Source organism: Prionailurus viverrinus, chromosome D2 (genome assembly GCF_022837055.1).
Source record: "Prionailurus viverrinus isolate Anna chromosome D2, UM_Priviv_1.0, whole genome shotgun sequence".
In the NCBI taxonomy this organism is placed as follows: Eukaryota; Metazoa; Chordata; class Mammalia; order Carnivora; family Felidae; genus Prionailurus; species Prionailurus viverrinus.
This window is the reverse complement of record NC_062571.1, coordinates 35,944,215-35,965,781: the sequence shown is the minus strand read 5'-3', so window position 1 is coordinate 35,965,781 and position 21,567 is coordinate 35,944,215. Positions and strand designations below refer to the sequence as shown.

At 37.0% G+C, this 21,567-nt stretch overlaps 1 protein-coding gene across 6 annotated transcripts in view; it reads right to left on the bottom strand.

Annotated features, from left to right (window-relative positions):
* The window catches only part of KAT6B (lysine acetyltransferase 6B), a 195,807-nt gene that overhangs the window by 42,145 nt on the left and 132,095 nt on the right, over positions 1–21,567 (bottom strand). For 4 of the 6 annotated variants that reach the window (XM_047825753.1, XM_047825752.1, XM_047825751.1 and 1 more), the window contains exons 5-11: positions 14,051–14,166; positions 13,721–13,802; positions 11,147–11,279; positions 7,463–8,394; positions 6,326–6,447; positions 4,619–4,734; positions 2,686–2,827 (exon numbers count right to left, since the gene is read on the bottom strand). In XM_047825753.1, coding sequence (XP_047681709.1) covers positions 2,686–2,827; positions 4,619–4,734; positions 6,326–6,447; positions 7,463–8,394; positions 11,147–11,279; positions 13,721–13,802; positions 14,051–14,166 — 1,643 coding nt within the window. The remainder of the gene's footprint in view (positions 1–2,685; positions 2,828–4,618; positions 4,735–6,325; positions 6,448–7,462; positions 8,395–11,146; positions 11,280–13,720; positions 13,803–14,050; positions 14,167–21,567) is intronic. The other 2 variants (XM_047825754.1, XM_047825755.1) reach the window with 2 other exon arrangements.

Here is a 21,567-nt window from a genome sequence, read left to right as displayed (position 1 = left end):
GTAAATCTGAATTAAAGAAATGTCAACACATCAAAATACTGCTCAAGGAAGTTAAACTTTACATTGTTTTCAAAAGGACTTCATGTAAAAATGAAATAAATGAACAGTATTATTCTGATTCCTCAGAAGTGTAGATTAGCAAAAGAGGATTCCATTTTGGTTTTATCCCAAGCATCATTTTAAATATAATTGGAAGAGATCAAATTTCTATGTTGGGAATACTTACTGAGAAAGTGAGATGAATTTCAACCTACAATAAGTACCATGATTACAGTCTACTTGTCTTCAAAATAAAAGAATCAAGCTGTGATACTGATAGTTATAGACAGGAGGCTAGGCACAGATGCCAATTTCTTTGATCAAATGTAGTTACATGCTGAAAACCAAAAGCACAGCAGATTCAAGAATTTCCCTAGCACTATTCTTAGGGGAGATGGATATTTGCTAACCAGAGCTCTGTAACAATGAACTTGACCATTCTCCAGTCTCCTGTGGACCATACAGGTTCTCATATTGCACAAATTATTTTTAGACTTCATATAACTATTTCCCTTGGATGAAACCTAGGTCCCACACATAGCAACATAATCAAATATGGGCAACAGATACAGAGGATACAATTCTCTCTTTAATTAAAGGAAGTTTTTATGTATTTGAGAGTATGGTCCTTTTGGAAATGATAGGACATTACAAAAAGGAAAGACAGAGATGTATGTGTCCATGAAGCAGAAAAACAGAGAGAGGATGATGCTGAAGCAAATTCTTATCAGCTGTGTAAGGTCTAATATCCATGCTTTAAAGAGGGATAAAGACAAGAAAATAGGAATTTATGATTACTCTTCATTTATTTTATAAGTTACTTAGGAAACTGCTAAGAGAAAAGTTTCCTACATGCTGTTCTCTAAGTATTAACTCGGATTCTAGACTAGGGATCTTGGCACAGATAATCCAATTCCTTCAAATATTTTTATGCATAAATTTTACTAATTGGCTTTTCATTTTTCCCCTCTCATCTTGGTTATGGTTCAAAAGCACCTGCCCTGAAATAGCAGACCATTCTTAACAGCCTAACAAGACTGGAAGACTCTCCTAGGATTTATGAGAGCTTCAACCCCACAAGCAGATTCATACTAATTTACTTAACAGTTACTTAACATGAGCATAGCTCTGTTGACTCAATTAGGTGGGGCTGACTAAGTAGCATCCCAAGACTACGCAACTTGCATTCAGATCTCCCTCTAGCCCAGGGGTCCTCAATGGGAGTGATTTTGACTTCCAAGGGACAGTGACTATGTCTGGAGGAAATTCTGCTTGTTATAACTGGAAGCAATGTGCTGCTACTGGCATTTAGTATAGAGGCCAGGGATGCTACTAAACACCCAACAATGCACAGGGTGCCCCTACATCAAAGAATTATTTAGGCTGAAAAGTGTATTGTGCCCAGGCTGAGAAACCCTCTGCCTACCCTTTATTAAGAACTACTATATTATTAAATCTTCCCAGCAACAATACCCTTCCTTCCTTTAGGCTTATCAAAAGAGCCTGATATAACAAGGAAGAGGGTCTTTAAAAAATGCTAAGGTGCAGCTGGAGTTACTGTGTTCTCTGATCAGCCTTTGGAAAAAGTAGTGGGCCCTGTCTTGTCTGCGAGAGAGAAACCTATGTATGACTCTTCCCAATATTAAATATATGCAAGACATTACAGACCAGAACTAAAGTGAAATGTGGGGCAGGATAATAAATTTCAGTCTGAACAACTCAAAAGTAGAGAAACCTAAGGAAAAAGTGTATTTCAGAGAAAAAAAAGACATCACGTCTATGTAAGGAAGGCTTGTTCTGAGCACCCATGCATGAAAACAATGCACCAAGATGGGTAACAGAAAAAAATAAGACAGGGCAATGGAAGTGCTCAACTGGAGTAACGAGAATAAAGGAGAGAATTAAGGATCCCCGAGAATAGGTAATAAAACAAAAGAGAAGCATGGTCTCCTCAAGGCACAAGTGACACAGCTCAACTGGATCCTTGAAACTGACAACAGAACATGATTAAACAATGAAATGGTATACAGGCAAAGACCTTTGCTACTAAATCAATTCTGAAAACACAAAATGTCTTTAAGAACCCACAATGACAGACACGTGGCCACAAGGGGTTCCTGTGAACAGCAGATTTCTCCAGGGGTGGCCATCTCTCCAGATGAGGGGGGCAGTCCCAACATCTGCTGGGGTCTCACCAAAAGGATTATCCACTCTGCCAAGAAATGGATGGAAACACAGGTGGTTGTGTACTGAGGAGATATGTACAGCTGCTCAATTCCCTGGAAGAGTGAGCACCTGCCAGACATTGGCTGGAGCTGCTGAACAAAGCTAATTTCTCCTGCCAAAGAAAGTAGAATTTACAAAGAGCTGAGAAGATCATAAATTCACTGGTGAATATATCTGGTGCAGACAGGGATTTGGGAGAAGACAAAAAAGTTAATGTGATGAAGTAGGAATTCATCATCAATCTAAATGGTTGCTCAATATGGTTAAACATTCCAAAACATGGAGATATTTTACAAAGCAGTCTGGATTTGAATGCTGAAATCGAATATACTGTGTACTTTCTAGAAACAAATCAGTACATAATCAATAACTGTAAGTACTAGGTTTCACAAGCTGAGTTTTTTATTTACACATGCTTACCTCAAATACTGAAAGGTCTTTCCTTCGGTAAATTTCATTTGCTGGAGGATGAAACCATCCACATTTCTTTGAGTGTCTTAACAAAATATTTTTACTTTTCATATATTTAAGACAGAATTCACACAGGTAAAGCTTTGGTAATCTGTTAAAATTTTAAAATCAAAGAATCTATCAGATTGATTATACTGTTCAGGGAAAAAAATATTAAACATCATTCAATTTTCTCCAAATCATAATAAGACTCTACAACAGTATTTGAAAGAAATCGTTTCAAAAGAAGAAAAAAAAAAAAAGAAAGCCAGTAGTAAAGAGAATGTACAAACCTTACATTATTTTTCAGTAAAATAATATTTGCTGCCATTATTTTGTGAACAAATAATTTGTTTCCTTAGAAATGTCATACAAACAGACAGGTTTTTAGACTTGGAACCACTACTCGGAAAATCGACAATAAAGATGGCCTCTTGTCAGGTAACCATGCACATTTTTCAAATTTCAGATTTCATGTCATAGTTTCAACAGTATATATGGTCAGTGGTGTAACGGTAATAGTCTTTTACCCAGAGGAAAGTGAATTCATTATTTTAAAAAATGATTTATAAGGCAGAGAAGTCCTGGAATTTAATTGTTAAAATTTCCACTTATGGATATAGTTATTATCATAAATATATATGACAATAAATGTAGAAAACTCAAAAAGATTTTAGTTTCTACCAATTCCACTGACTCTGAATAACATTACACAGATTTCTCACCCATGATGACTTTTTCTCCACCTTTAAAATTGTAACATTTTTAATGTGTGCCCGATCACATTTAAACACATTGCTAGTATTGTAAGAAAATGTTTAGAAGCACTTTCCAGGTCTTTGGGGTATAAGAAAGGATAGAATGATTTGGGCGAAAATTAGCTACAGACTCAGATAATAGTAACTTCAAATCTTGGAGTTATATACAAATTTTACTCAAAGCTCTCAGAACACATGACTTATGATTATCCATAGAAATTAAAGCTCCTAAGTATTTTTTTAAAAAATTGTTCAAGAACACATAGGCAAGTGATATAAGCTGGAAAGAGAAACCAAGACTCCTGAATCTTACTCTGCCACTGAACTTCTAAAACACCCTCCTCATTTTCTCTAGTAGATGACGGGTTAGCCACCCATCAGGTAGAGAAAAGGACAAGATCTATTCTAGAAGAAAAGCAAGTTTGAGATTACCAGAAACTTTGCAGGCTAAAACATTTGATACTATTAAAGTGTATCCTGATGTATCAGAAGGAAGAAATCTGTTCACAAGATACCCACTTTTAGATATATTAGTTCAAGACAATTTCACAGCTAATCTTAGATCAAGACAAAAGAAAACTCTAATATCACTATTTTCTCTTCATTTTTAACAAGTTAGTCACAAATAGTTCTAAAAGATCTGGGGAAAGGTCTCTTAAGGCTACCCACGACCACCTACTTTCTTTGATTTTTCATTCTTCTGCTACATTTCTGTAAAAAACTTGAAAACAAAATGTCAGAAATCAGAGAAAAAACTAACAAGCCTAATTAGGAAAATGAAGAGGGCAACTGAGAAGAAACTACCAAGTATTTTACAATGGCGAGGTTTTTTTCCTCCTTATTTGGTTTCAAACACAAAGAACAGTTGTCCAATTAACCAGAGAGAAAGCATGGTCTTAAAAGCTAAAAGGAAAAATTTACAATGCCTGTGTAACAAAGGAGTGGAAGGAGTTTACACAGAACAGTGAATACTAGTATAAAACGATGCTGGCACAAAGCAATAGTCTTGGACTTGGAAGCACTTGGATTCGACGATCAAAATTTATGTCCTAAAAAAATCATCTAATTCTTGCTTTAGAACTGAGTATTTCCATTCCTCACATACATGACATTAAAGTTATAGACCTTCCAGGATATTCCATTACCTTGCATATTCCTGTGGGTAAGGCGAGGAGTACCAGGTTTGGATTTCATATTTCCCGAATTCTATTACAGAAGGGTACCGGCCACAGTCTTCCACCCCACTTTCACACTCTATTTTCTGTCAGAGAAAAAGAAAAGGAAGGAAATAAAATGCATGTATTAGAAGAGAATTTATTCACTTACATTTTGGTTCTTTCACTAGTGGATATGAAAACCTATCAAGAACAGGACACTAATCTTAATTGTGAATTTTCAGGTTGTTGAAAACACATCATTGGGCCTTGTAAAATAATAAATTCAGTGTAAGATTCATATACAAACAAACTAATACCCTGAGAAACAGTATTACCAAGACAGGAAATGAGTACAAAGGTAAATACATAAAAATGTCTATTGAACTGAATTTAATGATCTGGTACAATGTATTATAACTGAATAAATTATAAGATGACATGGCTGTTACACACTCTTACAGTTCCTCCATGAGCACTGTTCCTCCATGAACTACCAGTGATCCCGAAATTGTGAAATCACAATCCTAAGATTGTGAAAGTCTGCATTTTAATATCCATCTCCTTTACTTCCCTCACTCCAAGCACGAGGTTAAGAACTTTGCCTTCCTGATTCACTGTGTTATTCCCAGTGTCTAGCACAGTGCCTGATATAGACAAGAAATGTTCTTGAATGAAATGCCGGTGTTACTGTGTTGGAAAGAAAGGAAGGGCTTAAATGTTTACATGTTTCAGATAATGGCTTGTTCATCATGTCTACCTATGAATGCCAGAAGTAGGCTGGAAATTTGATAATATTTAAGGATTTCAAATCTCAAAGACGGAGAATTTTTGACATTTATCCTAGCCAAATGAAAACAATTACAAAGCATACTGAAGGAGCAGAATGAGGAATGGAAGTATCCAATAGCCCCTTAAATAAGAAACCATCAGAAGTATTTAGCCCAAGTGGCTGCTACAAAAAATAAAGCTTAAGAGACTGCTATCCCCCTCCCCCCAGAAAAAAGAAAGTGAGGTGGGTTAGGTAGGATAGGGAGTCTCTCTGTGAATAGTTTGCCAAAGAAACTAAATGTGGTCTACTGACATAAAAAATTCATACTTCATTATAAATCTGTTTTTGGGAAGTCCCAAAGCCTTACCTTTCAATGTTTTGGTGACAATAAACTAACTAGAGTTACTCTTTTAAGTGGGATCATTTAAATAAATTACTGGACAATGAAACTAAAAGTGATTATAGCTGATCATGCAACAAAATATTGCCTTAATCAATGCCAAAGTGTTAAAATTACAAGACATTTTTCATATGGCTGACCATCTGTGTTGGAAGATGGACTGGTAAATTTAAACGTGATGTTCTTCTTTTTAACCATTTAAAACTATTTTCTAAATTTCAGCAAAAATAATCAGAAATCTAGTCCTTCACACCTAGAAGCACCTTCCCAAATCTGCCTCATCTGCTGTTACCTTTTGTGAGACCAGCTGAGCCCTTATCAACTTTTCAGAGTACAGAAAACTCTACAGGGCCACTGCTTTTGAACCTATATCTTCTTCCACAAAAACCATCATGATAACAGTTAAAGGACCACAAAGGATTTTGAGGGGGATTTTCTATCAAATCAAAGCAGTGATTTCATAATGGTCATCTATGTAAAACTCACATATTATCCTTGTTGCTATAATGTGGTATCCTGGCCTTACCTCCCAAGAAAGTTCCTGGGCCTGCTTAAAAACATCCAAGTCCTCTTCAGTAACGGTATCCTTGTTTCCAAGCACATTTATATCTGTACTTTCTTGTTTGATGCTTATTTTGATTTCAGTATCTGTCATTTAAAACCAGCAGAAAGCGTATTCACTGACTTGAATCATGAATAACCACCATATATTACCAAAATGGCACCAAATTAGCATAGCGGGCAAATAGGGATTGTTTTTAAGCTTTAGAAGCTTTCATATCCAAGCACTGCTCAAAGATCCAGCAGTGCCCTTTCCCTGCTGGACCCAAATTTTTATCTGAATTACCACTGTCATCTGTTTATAGTTTCAATAAATAAATGAGGGAAAGTAAGAGGAACACAAAGCAAAATCATATTTTTCAACTGAGATCAGAAATTACATCAATGTCTCATTATAGAATTCCCATTACCCCTTTTGAGATTAAAAAAAAAAAATCAACCACGTTGTTGAAATGACACATTTTTGTTTTTTGTTTTATAAAGGGTAGCAAATGTAACGGGCCAATTTGTTCAAGGAAATCATGAAATCAGTTTTCTCCCTACTGTGACTACACACACAGACACACTCTCACCCAAAAGCACACTTCACAGGATCACAGATCAGGCGTTGTTGAGAAGGAAGCAGGATGAACTTTGTCATGAGAAAGCAATGGAGCAGAGGGAGCTGAAATGAGCAGCTGAACCCACCCCACCCCCCCACCCCCTGCCGTGGGAAGTGCTGACAGCGTGTGCAGGCAGCGCTGGGGCTGAGGAGGCGGGCATAGCAAAGTGCGTGGCAGAAGCATGACAGTGGCTACTCATGCGGGACTACAAAGCCATAAGCAACACTATGAAGGCATCTGGGGGTCCTAGTGTCACTACAGATGGAAATAAATAATAAAAGGTGGGAGAGTATTAGTTGGAAAAAAAACCAAGATTTTGGAGGTTTAGTCAGCATTAGAAAAAGGTCAAAGTTTCACTGCTTCTGTATGAAAGTGAAGTGAGAACAAGAGAAATAGCTAAGACCTATGTGACAAATAGGAATTGATTGATTTATTGTTTTCGGGGTTGGGGAGAAAGGGACGGGACGCAGGTTTGGTTGGAGCTTTGACCTTTTGCTTACCATCATCCTGATCAGGTTTAATCCTTCCGTCTGTCAAGCTCCCCTTCCCTGGTGAGGGGGTCCCCATCTGAGGGGTCACTTTATATTTTAATCTGCCTAGCATCCTGTGCTTTTTAAGGAAAGTTGTTCGCTTGAAGTGAGCAATTGCTTTAAAAATACGTCCTCTAGCCATCCCCCAGCTAGAGGAGGAGGAGTGAGCAAGAAACCTACTTCTAATATCTCGTTTTCCAAAGAAATGGGCTTTAGATTTTGCCGTGGAAGATAATTCAGATTTACGACGCATACGTTTGGGTGGTGCATAACTTGGGTGTCCCTTTTTTCGAGACTGTCCCTGAGTGGTATAGATATGAGAAAGTCCATCAAAGAGTGCCTTCAGCTGGCTGTTATTAGTAAGACTGCTAAAGGAGGGCACACTGGACTGGCTGGAAGAACTCTGGGGAGAGGTAGAAGAGGCGGAAGTGCTGGACTTTTGTGAACTGGGGCTCTGACCGGAGATGGGGGTTGGGGGTGGAAGTGAAGAAGGTGGAGGTTTTAGCTTTTGTGTGGTACCTGTAGCCAACACATGAGAAGTGCATGACTGTTTCTGAGAGACCTTTTTCCTTGGACGGTAGTGCTTTGAAAAGTCTATTATTTCACCTCGTGATCTGCGACCATCAGGTGATGGTGTAAAAAACTTAGTAAGGCCATCAATGAGCCCTTTGGTTTTCTTGTTAACTTTAAGTGTAGAGGCAGAAATGTAGGTGGAGGTGGTGGTGATTTTGGTGGTGGCACCAGGCCGAGTGAGGTCTGTAACAGCCAATCTGCTGCTTGAGTCCTTCCCAGATGCAGCATGACCAGATGAAGGTGTGGTACAGACTTTAGTCTTTTGACCCCTACCAGGTGACCCCCTTCCTGTGAATGCATTCATGGATCCTTCATCACTGGTTACAGACCTAGGCAAAAATTTAGAGAATAGTATCAGCATTTAATAATAGAATTATAAAGGTATTGAAAACAAATTTATAGCAACTAGATGCATTCAATGTGCTTAAACTTAAGAAGCTGGACTGCAACCCTAAGAACTATTTTTGTGTGTGTGCCTCCACCGAGATGTTTGTAGAAACAAGTAGCAGCAGCCACATTTGCATGTCATGATTCTCCCAGGACCCATCCAAGAGGCACTGGAAGAAGCCATGTGGACCCAAGGGCAATAGGAGTAAGAAAAGTTTTGAAGAGACTAAAATAACACAAATGCCTTCATTATACTTAAATAAAAAAGTTACCCCTTGTGTAGTCACAAATAATTATGGTTTCCTACGTCTTTTAATAAGTCGTATTATCTAGAAGTGAAAGAATAAGCTTATCTAATCTCTAGTTAGAAGCAATTTTAACTCAATTGGAAAATTTATATACAAATAGAATTTGGGTAGGTCTATAAATTAGTAACTTTTTTTTTTTTTTTTTAAGAAAATGTTAAAGAAAGCTTCTTCCTCTGGGCAGTTTATGCTTAGGATGATAACATAACCAATAATACTCTCTAAGTAGAGGAGACGATTAATTACAGCATAAAATATTGCTGAGAAAAGGACAACAATAGCAAAAACTGAAGAAATGATTAAAGAAAAGCTACAGCGGGTCAGACATGGCATGGAAAGTCTGGTGAAGAAGCAGCACATTTACCATGGTCATTATCAGATACTTGGCATCAGAATCTCTGTACGCTATTTCAGTTCATTTGATGCTGGTTCTGCCATACAGCTGTGTGGTCAACATGGACCAGAGGTCACTCCACTACCACAGCTGCTTAGAGGAACAGCAGCTGCCTGCCTTCACCTCAGGCTAGGGCTTGGAAAGCTACCCATTTTGCAGCAGAATTTTATACAATAGAAACATTTGCATGTGAATTATGGTAGTGCTGGGGCCCAAGAATGCACTTTCAAAATTATCAATTTAGCTGAAGGCTCATAATGAAGAAATGGAAGCCTGAAAATGATATGATATCAAATTATAAAAGTATCTTAATTACAAACAGAAGAGCACATTTTAGTGGTCATCTTGCACATTAATGATGAATTTCAGCAGTCGGCTCAAGTGGATTCTGGTGCAGAACGACAGGGTGAGCCACCGGGCTCATCTGAGGCAGCTCTGCGGCCAGGAGCTTTGCCCGACACCACTGATAGAGCCAAATCGGGTTAACGCTGGAGATCTCACTGGAGATCTTGTGTCACAGGAAGGGTTACCAATAAACAGTCATCCAAGCTAAAATGTTTCACATTACAATACTGCATTTGGACTGTATCTGGAATCGATTGCCCAGAAAGGATAATATGCTTATAAAGCATGTAAAAAGGAAAACTCCCTAGACTGTCTTAAAAATTCCTAAGCTCAAAGGACAATTTTGGACAAACAAAAAGTTAGGACTGGTGCCAGATGCAATTTTCAGCTGTGTCCTTTGTTTAGAAAGTTTATATCCTAATTTGGTTTTTTTAATTGGGCCCTAAGGATACAGTCCCATTTTGAGAACAATGCTTACACAGGATGAATGCAAAAACATATAAATTCTACTTCAAATGATGCTAATATGAAAGATTTTATTCATAAATGTTTCACGTGTGCCTCTAGAAATTAACAAAAATTCCATTTAAATATGTCCACCAGTTAAAAGGGCTTTCACAGAAAACTCTATTCATTGTTCTATTTCTCCTCTGGGAGAGAGGTGCAGGAGAATATTGTTTTTCTGAGAGCAGGTAAGGTAGTGAATTGCTTCAGATCAAATTAGGGGGAAGAGTAACAAGTAAGATAACTGGTGTTTGCTCACAGTGTGTGCAGAGCATCTATTCATTTCTACATCACAATGACCCTTTCACTAAAGCCTAAAGAGACTGGAGAAGGTCTTATTGATAGAACTACTTCAGATATGCAACTCTGTTGATTTCATTTATTAACACCTTATTTGATGTTGAAAGCCAATTCTATATTCGAAGGTTAAAAAAACACATCCACTTCTCCCCTTATCTTTTCTCTACTTCTCTAAGTAACTCCGGTTGAATGTTCCACTGGGCTTTAATGGCAACTATATGGCAACAGGTTAGTAGATTATCATAGTAGATGTGCAGGCCACTACGAACATATTATTTCATCTGTATATCTGAACACGTGCACATACTGAATGGTTCTAACTCTTTGTGTGCAAACACGAGGAGAGTCATTTATAGGTTTCTTGGAAACTCCTATTTCATACAAGGGATCTTAAATGTTGTAATACTAAATTAGCACCAGAAAAGAGAAGTCGTGTTTCTAAAATGCTATCTGGAGTGACAAGAGATTCACTATAGATGTGAACAAATCCCTCTCTTGTTTTAAAATCCCCACAAAAATATTTATGTAATTAAGCTCTTCTAATGCTCAGTCAGTAATAAAGTAGGCAGAATGATTCTTTCCAATTCTTACATTCTGCTTCCATCTTGCTGCTTGAAAAATGTCACTTATCATCACAGATACTGCCAACAGAAGATCCCCAAATGCCAATTGTAATTAAAAATGTTATTTTCAAAAAATTTCCACAGCTATGCAAAAGGAGCACTATTCCTTGTTCCTTGAGTTTCTAAAACGATGCTAAAAAGATAATAGAATCTAAGGGGGTTACAATCGCCTGCATTTTAAAGCATAAGATAAAAGATTTCTTTTGATAAGATCTCAACCTACAACAATCGTTGCTTTAATTTATTTTTCGGTCGTCCAATGGGTTTTGCATATCGTCGTTTTATTTGTGCAGCTTTCTCATGAAGTAGTTTTCTTCCCTTTTTCTTTGGTCTGCAGACTTGGCAAATCCACATCCCTGAATTAATATATATATGAGAAAAGTATTTTAATGTTTCATTTTAGGAGAGATATTAAATATAAACTGCAGTGGAAATAAGCTGTCCAAGGATATATGCCTGTATGCAGAACTTTACTCTAGAACGTAGATATTCCCTTTTGTCATTCTCCTCAGGAAGCCTTCATTAAAGGTCACTCCCCCCACCCCCGCCCCTGCCCCAACCAGGGTCAAGGTGGTGAGAACAGAGGGCTGTCCCTATCTCAGAACCCTTCTATGAGGCTTTCTGCAACATGTCACCAAACCTCCCTCCACCACATAAACACACATGAAAACCCGATCCTGCCGGATATTAGATATCTTTTGATTAGAGGGAGATGTTTTTAAGTTAATTGGTTTTTAGAATCTCTGGGAAAAAGGAATTTATTTTATTTCTTTCTGGAAATCTTCCACGCTAAAAAAAAAAAAAAAAAAAAAAAAATCAGTATAAAATATAACTTTTAATTAAAACAAAATTTTTAAGGACTCTGAAGCTACAAGAATTAAAACTATACATCTGGTATAGAGAAATAGGTCACTGGACAAGAATTTTTATACCAAAACAACTGAAACCTATAGAAGTTTAGCCTATCAAAAAGGTCATATTTCAAGTCAGTGGGGAAAGGATGAAATGACTCAGTGAAGTGGTGACAGAACAAATAACCATCTATATGGAAGGAAAAGAATTATTTCTTATCCTTTATAAAAATAAATTCTAGGCAGATGAATATTATGACAAAATTAAATGTTACCAAGTACCAGGAAAAAGATGTGGTTATTTATTTAATTTAAGCATGACTGGCGTTTACGACTGAAGCCATAAAGAAAAAGATTCATGGACTGGACTATATAAAAATATAAAGAACTTCTACAAATCAGTAAGAAAAGGTTAAAACCCCAACAGAAAAATGATTAATGGGTAAAAACAAGCATTTTACAATGATATACAAATAGCTAATAATCAAACATAAAATATGTTCAATGTCATTACTTAAAAAAAGAATCAGACCTTTTTTCTATTATATCAAATTGGTACAAATTGTAAATAATACCACTGTATTTCATCGAGAATGAGACACTATGGACTATAAAATGCATCTGATTTTTTATAAAATGTGTCTCACACTCAATGAAATAGAGTAATGGTAAGTGTTGGTTACAATACAGGGAAACAGATATTCTCACACACTGGTGGTCTGTCTGAAAACTGATAGAACCTTTCATGTACACAGCTTTTGATCCAGCAATTCCTCCCCTAAGAATTTATCTTAAGGAAATAATTGTGGTAGAAAAAATTGAAAACATTTGTAATATCCACCATTGGGGGTTAAGTAACTTATGATTTATTTATACATGGGGTTGCAAAATCAAGTATGTTCAGGAGCCACCCAACTGAAGCAAGCTGGAATTCAAGACAAGAGGGAGTAGTGAGATTGGGGCAACATGCATACTCCACCTAAAGGAAGCAAATTGAAAATTTAAAAAATATTGTATCAGCTCACCTGTAATGCCTTTAAAGAAGTCTTCAAAATATATGTATATGTATATGTATATGTATATGTATATGTATATGTATATGTATATGTATATGTACCAACAAAGTATAACTGTGGCCCACAGTCAACAGCTTTGCTACCCCAGCTCTATACTATGGAGTTCTATGCACTCATTAAAAACTGTGTTTAGGAGAACATTTAATGATGTGAGGATGTTAGAATCTTATAAAGATGGAAAAAACAAAAGATTACAAAAACATGTATAAAATGTTCTGTTTCTTTTTAAAGGTGTGTAGCGAGCTGAGAGGGAATTCCTAATGGACTGTTCTTTTTATTCTGTTCTGCCACTCTGTATTTACTAAATCTTTCACAATAAAAATGAATAAATTTTGTAATATGGCAGTTATTTTTAATGTTTAATATATTATAAAATGATGAAAGGAGACTGATACAGAGACAAAAGTCCATATTCCATATGGATATATCCATATAAAATAGTTCCGATGCTCATGTTCAAATTATCAACTAATGGCCAAGAAAATGGGGGTAGCTCATTTCGTAGGAATTTGGAGACATCATTACAACCATTATGGAAAATAGGTGATTTCTCACCTCTGAGCATGGTACTGAATAACATGGAGAGTGTTCGAAACTTCTGACCTACCTAATCTAAATTGATCCTAATAAGGGAATGGTTTTGGGAAAGGAATGGTCTCTTTCTTACCCTTGTGCTTGAATTAGAGTCTTTATTACATTACCCATAAACTAAATGCTTTTACACTTCTCTGCTCACAACATGTGCCAAACCCACAAGTATAAGGAGGTGGAAGGGATGAAAAAGTGCTTAAGGAACCTGTATCCCTCTGAGCTGGACAAGGCTAATGAGTATGTCATAAAACACATTTTTACTATGTTTTAAAAGTTCACCTTTTGGCATTCTGGAAAGTGGGGGGTCACAGCACTCCATATGGAATCCTCTATCACAGGAGTCACAAAAAAGCATATTATCCTGTAAGATAACATATTAGAGAGTCGTTGAGACTGAAACCAACTAACTGTAAAAGGCCACAAATTCTCTTATTATCTGCTTAGCAGTAATTAAATATAACGAAGGGGTACCATGATCCCTGCTGAAACTTGAAATCACGTGTATTTAAATCTTCAAATAGAAAATAGCAACTGTCTACAAGAATGACAAACCTTAACACTGAGAACTAGCAATTTACCTGGAGATGGACTACTGAAAGCCATACTTACTGCATTTTTGCCTTGGATTCTACATGCACTGCATGTCTTGCACTCGATGCACTGCCACCTTAAGGCCTTTACATTTGTTGTTAATTCAGGACAAAATTTCAAACAGGATGGGTGTCCTACAAGAATAAAAAGCAAATTGCTTTATGGGAATGGTGCTTTAGATTTTTTTAAACTCCCATTCCCTCATTGTTCATAGATAGTGATAATGCCAGTTAAAGACCTAAAGAACTGGAAAATACAAAAAGATCAGAGAATCCAAATGATACTTCCCTCTCTGCCTTTTTTCCCCTGTATGTAACTAAGTGATTATACAAATGATTCCTTAAGAGAAACTTGGAAAATTTATACCAGGTTCCAATCAAGTCTTGGAGAACTTGAAGATAACATGCTCAAATCATGTTCTCATTCCTGTGCCTTCTGTTAACCTCTTGCCCTGGCCCTCCTCATCAGCCACCAATGACCCAAAGTTTGCTGGTGTGCTGGATGGTGAGAGGAGTTACCGAAGTTCAAATAATTCCTGCTCTGTATACTGGAATCATAAAACTTAAAATGACAGCTAAGTAAAATGGGCTGCTTAATAATACAACTATAAATGCCAAAAAATAAAAATAAAAATAAATAAATAAATAAACCAACAGTATACACAGAATACCCCATTGCTGGGATATGGAAAGAAGATACTATTGCCATCTTGCCCCTGGTCCTTGAACTTAAACTCTGAAAGTAGAAGCAGAAATTGTGAATCTGAGAGTTAAGAAGTTGGAAGATCCACGTCAAATGGAATATGCCAAGAAGAACACCCTCAGCAGGTTTCCCCCATTTTTCTGAGTGCTCACCTTTTCCACACAGTTTTGGGCACACTTTATCTAGCAGCACTCACTTCACAGAGCAAAACTCGAGACCCTAAGCAGAAACACCATTCAAGGAAGCCACCCAACCTACACTGAGTAATAGATTCCTCCAAAAGGCTTGGGAGTGTGAGCCTAGTCTCTTTGGAAGGCAGTTCAGTTTAAAATGTGATGGTCTTTTATCACATAAACCTGAGATCCCTAAACTTGATTTTATTTTTTCTAAATCTGGTCTTAAAATAGTAAGAACATTAGTAAATCCCATGTGAAAGAACTTATAACCAAGCTGCAAAAGAAACCTGAGGGTAATAAAAAAAGCAGATTCTGCAATTTCAAAACTGTTTTATAATTTCCTGACTTTGGCAGGCTCATTGTTTAAATATGTTTTTTGGGCTGCTGCCAAAAAGGTCCTCCTCCCTAAAGCTTAACAGGTGCTTCATAAAATTCCACCCACTAGGAGATTTGGCTTTTTGAAGTAAAAACATTCAAAATCAATCATCAATATCGTTAATAAAAGCACACTATTCCTGCGCTAAAAAAAAAAAAAAAATTCTAAACATCTGTATTTAAGATGTTGAGCAAATAAAATGTTGTCATAGGATTACAAACTCAGGCTTCACAGACACCCAGGCAGATGCATTTAACCTATGACACCATTCTTTTAGAAGGGTTCCTCTCATTCAAATGAGTACAGGGAGAGGAAGTTTAAATATATAAAAATGGTATCAATCACCTCTTTCTGCTCAGGAATAGCAAACAAAGACAGCTTGCTTGCCTACTTTAAGAAGTGTACTCTGAAAGAAGAGGGGAGAGATCTACTTTGATCAGGGTTCTCCCTCCCCCCCCCCCATATAGTTATGGGGGTAAGAACTCAAGTTTTAAAGAACAGCAATTTAAATTCCACGCTTAAAATGGGTCCCATCAGCTTAAAAGTATACCATTTACTTCTTTTCCCCCCCTTTTTATTACTTCCTGTAAGTCATACATCACCAGCACATATGACCTCAATTTCATGCACTGAATTTTTCTCTACATTTAAATCTGCTTTTGTACCTTAGCTTAATATTCAGTAACTAAGGTAATTCACATCTTATTTTAGTTTACTACTTATTCTCACCGAGATCCTATGGAAAATACTTTTTAATAATTACACATTTTAAAAATTAAAGGATTTCAGCCACTGTCAATCAAGAGCAAGGAATATTCCTCCTCTTATTGCTTTCTCTCACTTTAAGCGCTATTGTATCTCAAAACTACCATTTAAGCTACCCTGTCAAATTCTAAAATCTTCAGCCTATCTTCCCTTTAGGCAGCAATCTTACCTTTATTTAGCTCAAGAGAATTGGCCATAGATCCCTTCCAGCTCTAAATTTCTATGATTCTGTAAAGGATGCTGAGGGATGAAGAAACATTTCCATTTTATTTTCTCACGGCCACTTTAAATTAACACAAAAGACTGTAACTGAGCTTGAAGCACCACTACACAATTATAGTAATTAGATAAAGGACAAAAAATGCTATTGATAATGAAATTCCTTACCTCCTATTTACCCATTCCAAAAACTCAACAATTCCCTCTAAAATGTAAGTTCCCTCTGCTCACACAATTCATAGTGGTTTGTCTTTTTGGAGTTTGTTTTGTGATGTGCAGTCAACCAGATTTGAAAGAATAATGTGTATTTATTCACTCATTCTTTCTTATTATGAATACATATGAAGCATAGTCGCTTACAGCAGTTTTATCTAGCAAAACCAAAGGAATACTGTTTAAAATTAAAAAAATACCAATGAAACCACAAACCAGTAAAAATAATTTTTGAAGGAAGTAAAAACTTTTTCTCTGTGGGAGAAAAAAACTATGGGCTTTGTAGTAGACAGAATAATGCCCCCCAAAGATGTCTATGCTGTAATCCCTACATAACCTGTAACTATATTACCTGACACAGTAAACAGGACTTTGCAGATATGACTAAGGGTACAGGTCTGGAGATGAGGAAATTATTCTGGGTTATATGTGTAGACCCAATCTAACAACAAGTACTTAAAAACAGAAGCATCTTTTCCAGACGGGTTAGTAAAATGAGATGATAAAAGGAAGATGTGAAAGACTCCACCCAGTTTTGCTAGCTTTGAAGATGGAAGAAAGGGGAGACCAGAAGCCAAGAAATATGGGTGGCCTTTTGAAGCAGGGAATGTCATTCACCTAACAGCCAACAACAAAATGGGGATCTTGGCACAGCTAACGTACACAATGGTGAAAAACTGAGAGTTTTGAGTGTGCCTGGCTAGCTCAGTTGGTAGAGTATATGACTCTAGGTCGTGGGGTTGTGAGTTCAAGCCCCATGTTGGACAGAAAGTTTACTTAAAAAAATAATAAAGTCTTAAAAAAAACAAAACAAAACAACAAGAAAACCCTGAGAGCTTTCCCCCCAAAGGTCAGGAAGAAGCCAAGAATGTCCACTCTCACCCCTTTTATTCAACAGAGTCCTGGAAGTCCTAGCCATAGCAACCAGATAAGAAAAAGGAATAAAAGGCATCCAAATTGGTAAGGAAACAGTAAAACTTTCACTATTTGTAGACAACATGGTACTATATATAGAAGCCTCAAAAGATTCTATGAAAAAACAACTAGTCCTGATAAATGAATTCAGTAAGGTCAAAGGATACAAAATCAGTGTACATAAATCCGTTGCATTTCTTTTTTTGTTAATGTTTATTTACTTATTTTGAGAGAGACAGACAGACAGAGAGAATCCCAAGCTGGCTCCACACGGTCAGTGCAGAGACAGATGTGGGGCTTGAGCCCACAAACCATGAGATCATGACCTGAACAGAAATCAAGAGTCGAACATTTCACCAACTGAGCCACCCAAGTGCCCCCGAAATCTGCTGCATTTCTATCCACTAATAATGAAGCAGAATAAAGAGAAACTGAGAAAACAATTCATTTACAATTGCATCAAAAATAATAAAATACCTAGGAATAAACTTAACCAAGAAAAGTGAAAGGCTTTACACTGTAAACTATAAAACACTGATGAAAGAAATTTAAGATGATGCAGAGAAATGGAAAGACGTTCATGCCCACAGGTTGGATGAACAAATATTGTTAAAATGTCCATACTCCCCAAAGTAATCTACAGATTTAACCTAATCCTAATGCCTAACAAAATACCAGTAGTATTTTTCACAGAACTAGAATAAACAACCCTAAAATTTGTATGGAAACAAAAAAGACTCTGAATAGTGAAAGCAATCTTGAAAAAGAAAAACAAAGCAGGAGGTATGAAAATTTCAGATTTCACATTATACTACAAAGCTGTAGTAATCAAAACAATATGGTACTGGCACAAAAATGGACATAGATCAATGGAACAGAATAAAAAGCCTGAAACAAACTCATGATTATATGGTCAATTAATCTTTGACAAAGAAGGCAAGAACATGCAATAGGAAAAAAGATAGTCTCTTCAACAAATGGTGCTGGGAAAACTAGACAGCTACATGCAAAAGAATGTAGCTGAACCACTTTCTATTACATCACTGACAAAAATAAACTCAAAATGGACTAAGGACCTAAATGTGAGACCTGAAATCATAAAAATCCTAGAATAAAGCACAGACAGTACTTTCTCTGACACTGTCTGTAGCAATATTTTTCTAGATATGTGTCCTGAGGCAAGGAAAATAATTGCAAAATTAAACTAGTGGAACTACATCAAAATAAAAAGATTCTGCATAGTGAAGGAAATAATCAATAAAACTAAAAGGCAACTTACTGAATGGAAAAAGATATTTGCAAATGACATAACCGATTAAGGGTTAGTGTCCAAAATATATAAAGAGCTGATAGCACTGAACACTCAACAGATAATCCAATAAAAAATGGGCAGAAGACACCGATAGACAATTCTCTAAAGAAGACATAGAAATGGTCAGCAGACACATGAAAAAATGCTCATCATCACTTATCAGAGAAATGCAAATCTAAACTATGATGAGTTATCACTTCACACCTGTCAGAATGGCTAAAATGAAAAACACAAGAAACAACAAGTGTTGGCAAAGATGTGGACAAAAAGGAATTCTTATGCACTGTTGGTGGGAATGCAAACTGGTGCAGCCACTGTGGAAAACATTATGGAGGTTCCCAAAAAAGTTAAAAATAGAATTATCATATGATCCAGTCATCGCAATACTGGGTATTTACCCAAAGAATCAAAAACACTAATTTGAAAGGATATATGCACCCCAATGTTTACAGCAGCATTATTTACAATAGCCAAATTATGGAGGCAGCCCAAGCGACCATTGATAGATGAATGGATAAAGATGTGGTGTGTGTGTGTGTGTCTGTGTGTGTGTGTGTGTATATGAGAGAATATTATTTAGCCATAAAAAAGAATTAAATCTTGGCATTTGCAATGACATGAATGAATCTAGAGATTATAATGTTAAGTGAAATAAGTCAGTCGGAGAAAGACAAATACTATATGATTTCATTCATATGTGGAATTTAAGAAACAAAACAAAGGGGGAAAAAACAAACCAAGAATCAGACTCTTAACTATCTAGAGAACAAACAGAAGGTTATCAGAAGGGAGGTGAGTGGGGGGATGGGTGAAGGGGATTAAGAGTACACTTACCTTGATGGAGCACTGAGTAATATTTAAAGTTGTTGAATCATTATATTGTACACCTGAAACTAATATAACACTGTACATTAACTAAACTGGAATTAAAATATTATATATATGCATATACACACATATAGACAAGTATTTGTTGAAAGAAAGAAAGGGAAAGAAAAGAAAAGAAAAGAAAAGAAAAGAAAAGAAAAGGAAAGAAAAGAAAGGGAGGGAGGGAGGGAGAGAGAGAGAGAGAGAGGAAGGAAGGAAGGAAGGAAGGAAGGAAGGAAGGAAGGAAGGAAGGAAAGAAGGAAGGAAGGAAAGAAGAAAGAACAGACAGACAGACGGGGCGCCTGGGTGGCTCAGTTGGTTGAGCATCCAACTTCAGCTTCAGGTCATGATCTCACGGTTCAGGGGTTTGAGCCCCGCATCGGGCTCTGTGCTGACAGCTCAGAGCCTGGAGCCTGCTTCTAATTGTGTGTCTTCCTCTTTCTCTGTCCCTCTCCCCCTCACACTCTGTCTCTTTCTCTCAAAAATAAATAAACGTTAAAAAAAATTTAAAAAGAAAGAAAGAAAGGAAGGAAGAAAAAGAAAATGGGGGTCTTGGTCCAAGAAACGAACCCAAGGAAATGAATTCCGTCAACAACTTTGTGGTAATTTGTTACAGCACCAATGGAAAACTAATAAGCACTCTGACATTGGGACCCTTGGACTGGCTATCTGATCAACCATCTGTCCATCTGAGACAGGGTAAGGACAAGACAGGCATAGTCTAGCAGGAAAGAGACACATTAAATAAGAATTAGAACTAATATGTGACAATGGGCAGCTCAGAGATATGGGCGAATCTAGCACGTTAGAAGAACACCTTCCTACAGAAGAGACCCATAGGATGAATGGGATTAGATGGGACCAGTTGAGGGGCAAGGTGGGAGAAGCTAGAATGTGCTGAGGGACAGGGGAACACGGCACACTCACAAAAGAAAGGTTCAACAGAACTAGTGTGCACAATATACAGGGTGGGGGTAGTGATGCAAAATAGGTCGAACAGGGGCCCAATCTGAAGAGGATTTGGGGACTATATTAAAGAATTTGGATTTTTCCTAAGGGTAAGTGGTAGCCACTAAATCTGTGAGTAGATTTAAAGTTTAAAACTTTCACTTAGCCTTGCAGCATGGAAAATAGATGAGGAGGGGAAAGAGAGTCAAGATTATATTTAGGTTATTATAATAGCAGATCTGAGCGGGTTTGGTGGGAGTGTGTGGATTTACTGAGGATGTGTAATATAGATTAGGACACAGAATCCATGTATTTTCAGCGATTCCTTGGTGTGAGAATAGAACACAGGATGGCTTGTGGAACTGACTGAATAGCCATTCGCTGAAATGGGAAATCCCTGAGGAGAAGAAAGAAGTCAGTTTGCTGAGATTTCTGTTGTTATCGTAGTGTTTATTGTTTTGGGGTGGCAGGGGCACTGCAAGGTTGATAGCCTGTTTGGGATACTTAACTCTGCAAAGCCTACAGGGCATCCAAGTGGAGAAATTCTGAAGGCATTTATATCTAAGTATCTGAAGCTATGAAGCAAAGAAGCACAGGGCTAAGGACAGAAGCCTGAAGAAACATTTAGGGGATGGATAGAGACAAAGAAGCTAACAAAAAATATATACAAGGAAGTGGTGACAGAAAACACAGAGAATATGAGATCACAGAAGCCAAAAGAAAAGAACACTTAAGGTAAAAGATTCTCAACAGGCCACACTGGGCTGAGGACTACCTGGTGTGAACTGAGAGATGTGCACTAGAATCTGATACAGATTGAAACGTGACCTTCAGATTTTGCTACATGGAAGTCACTGTTAATCCTAACAAGCACAATTTCAGTGAAATAAAAGGCCATGAGCAAAGTTTCTGCACTTGGATAATCAATCCAGCTGCGGGCTTGGAGAAGGTGGGGTTCATCAGTCCTTCCTCCTCCAATCTATGTATTCCTCTTTGGAGTCCATCTTTAGGTTTCTCTGTAGTCAAGGGTCTCCTTCCCAAC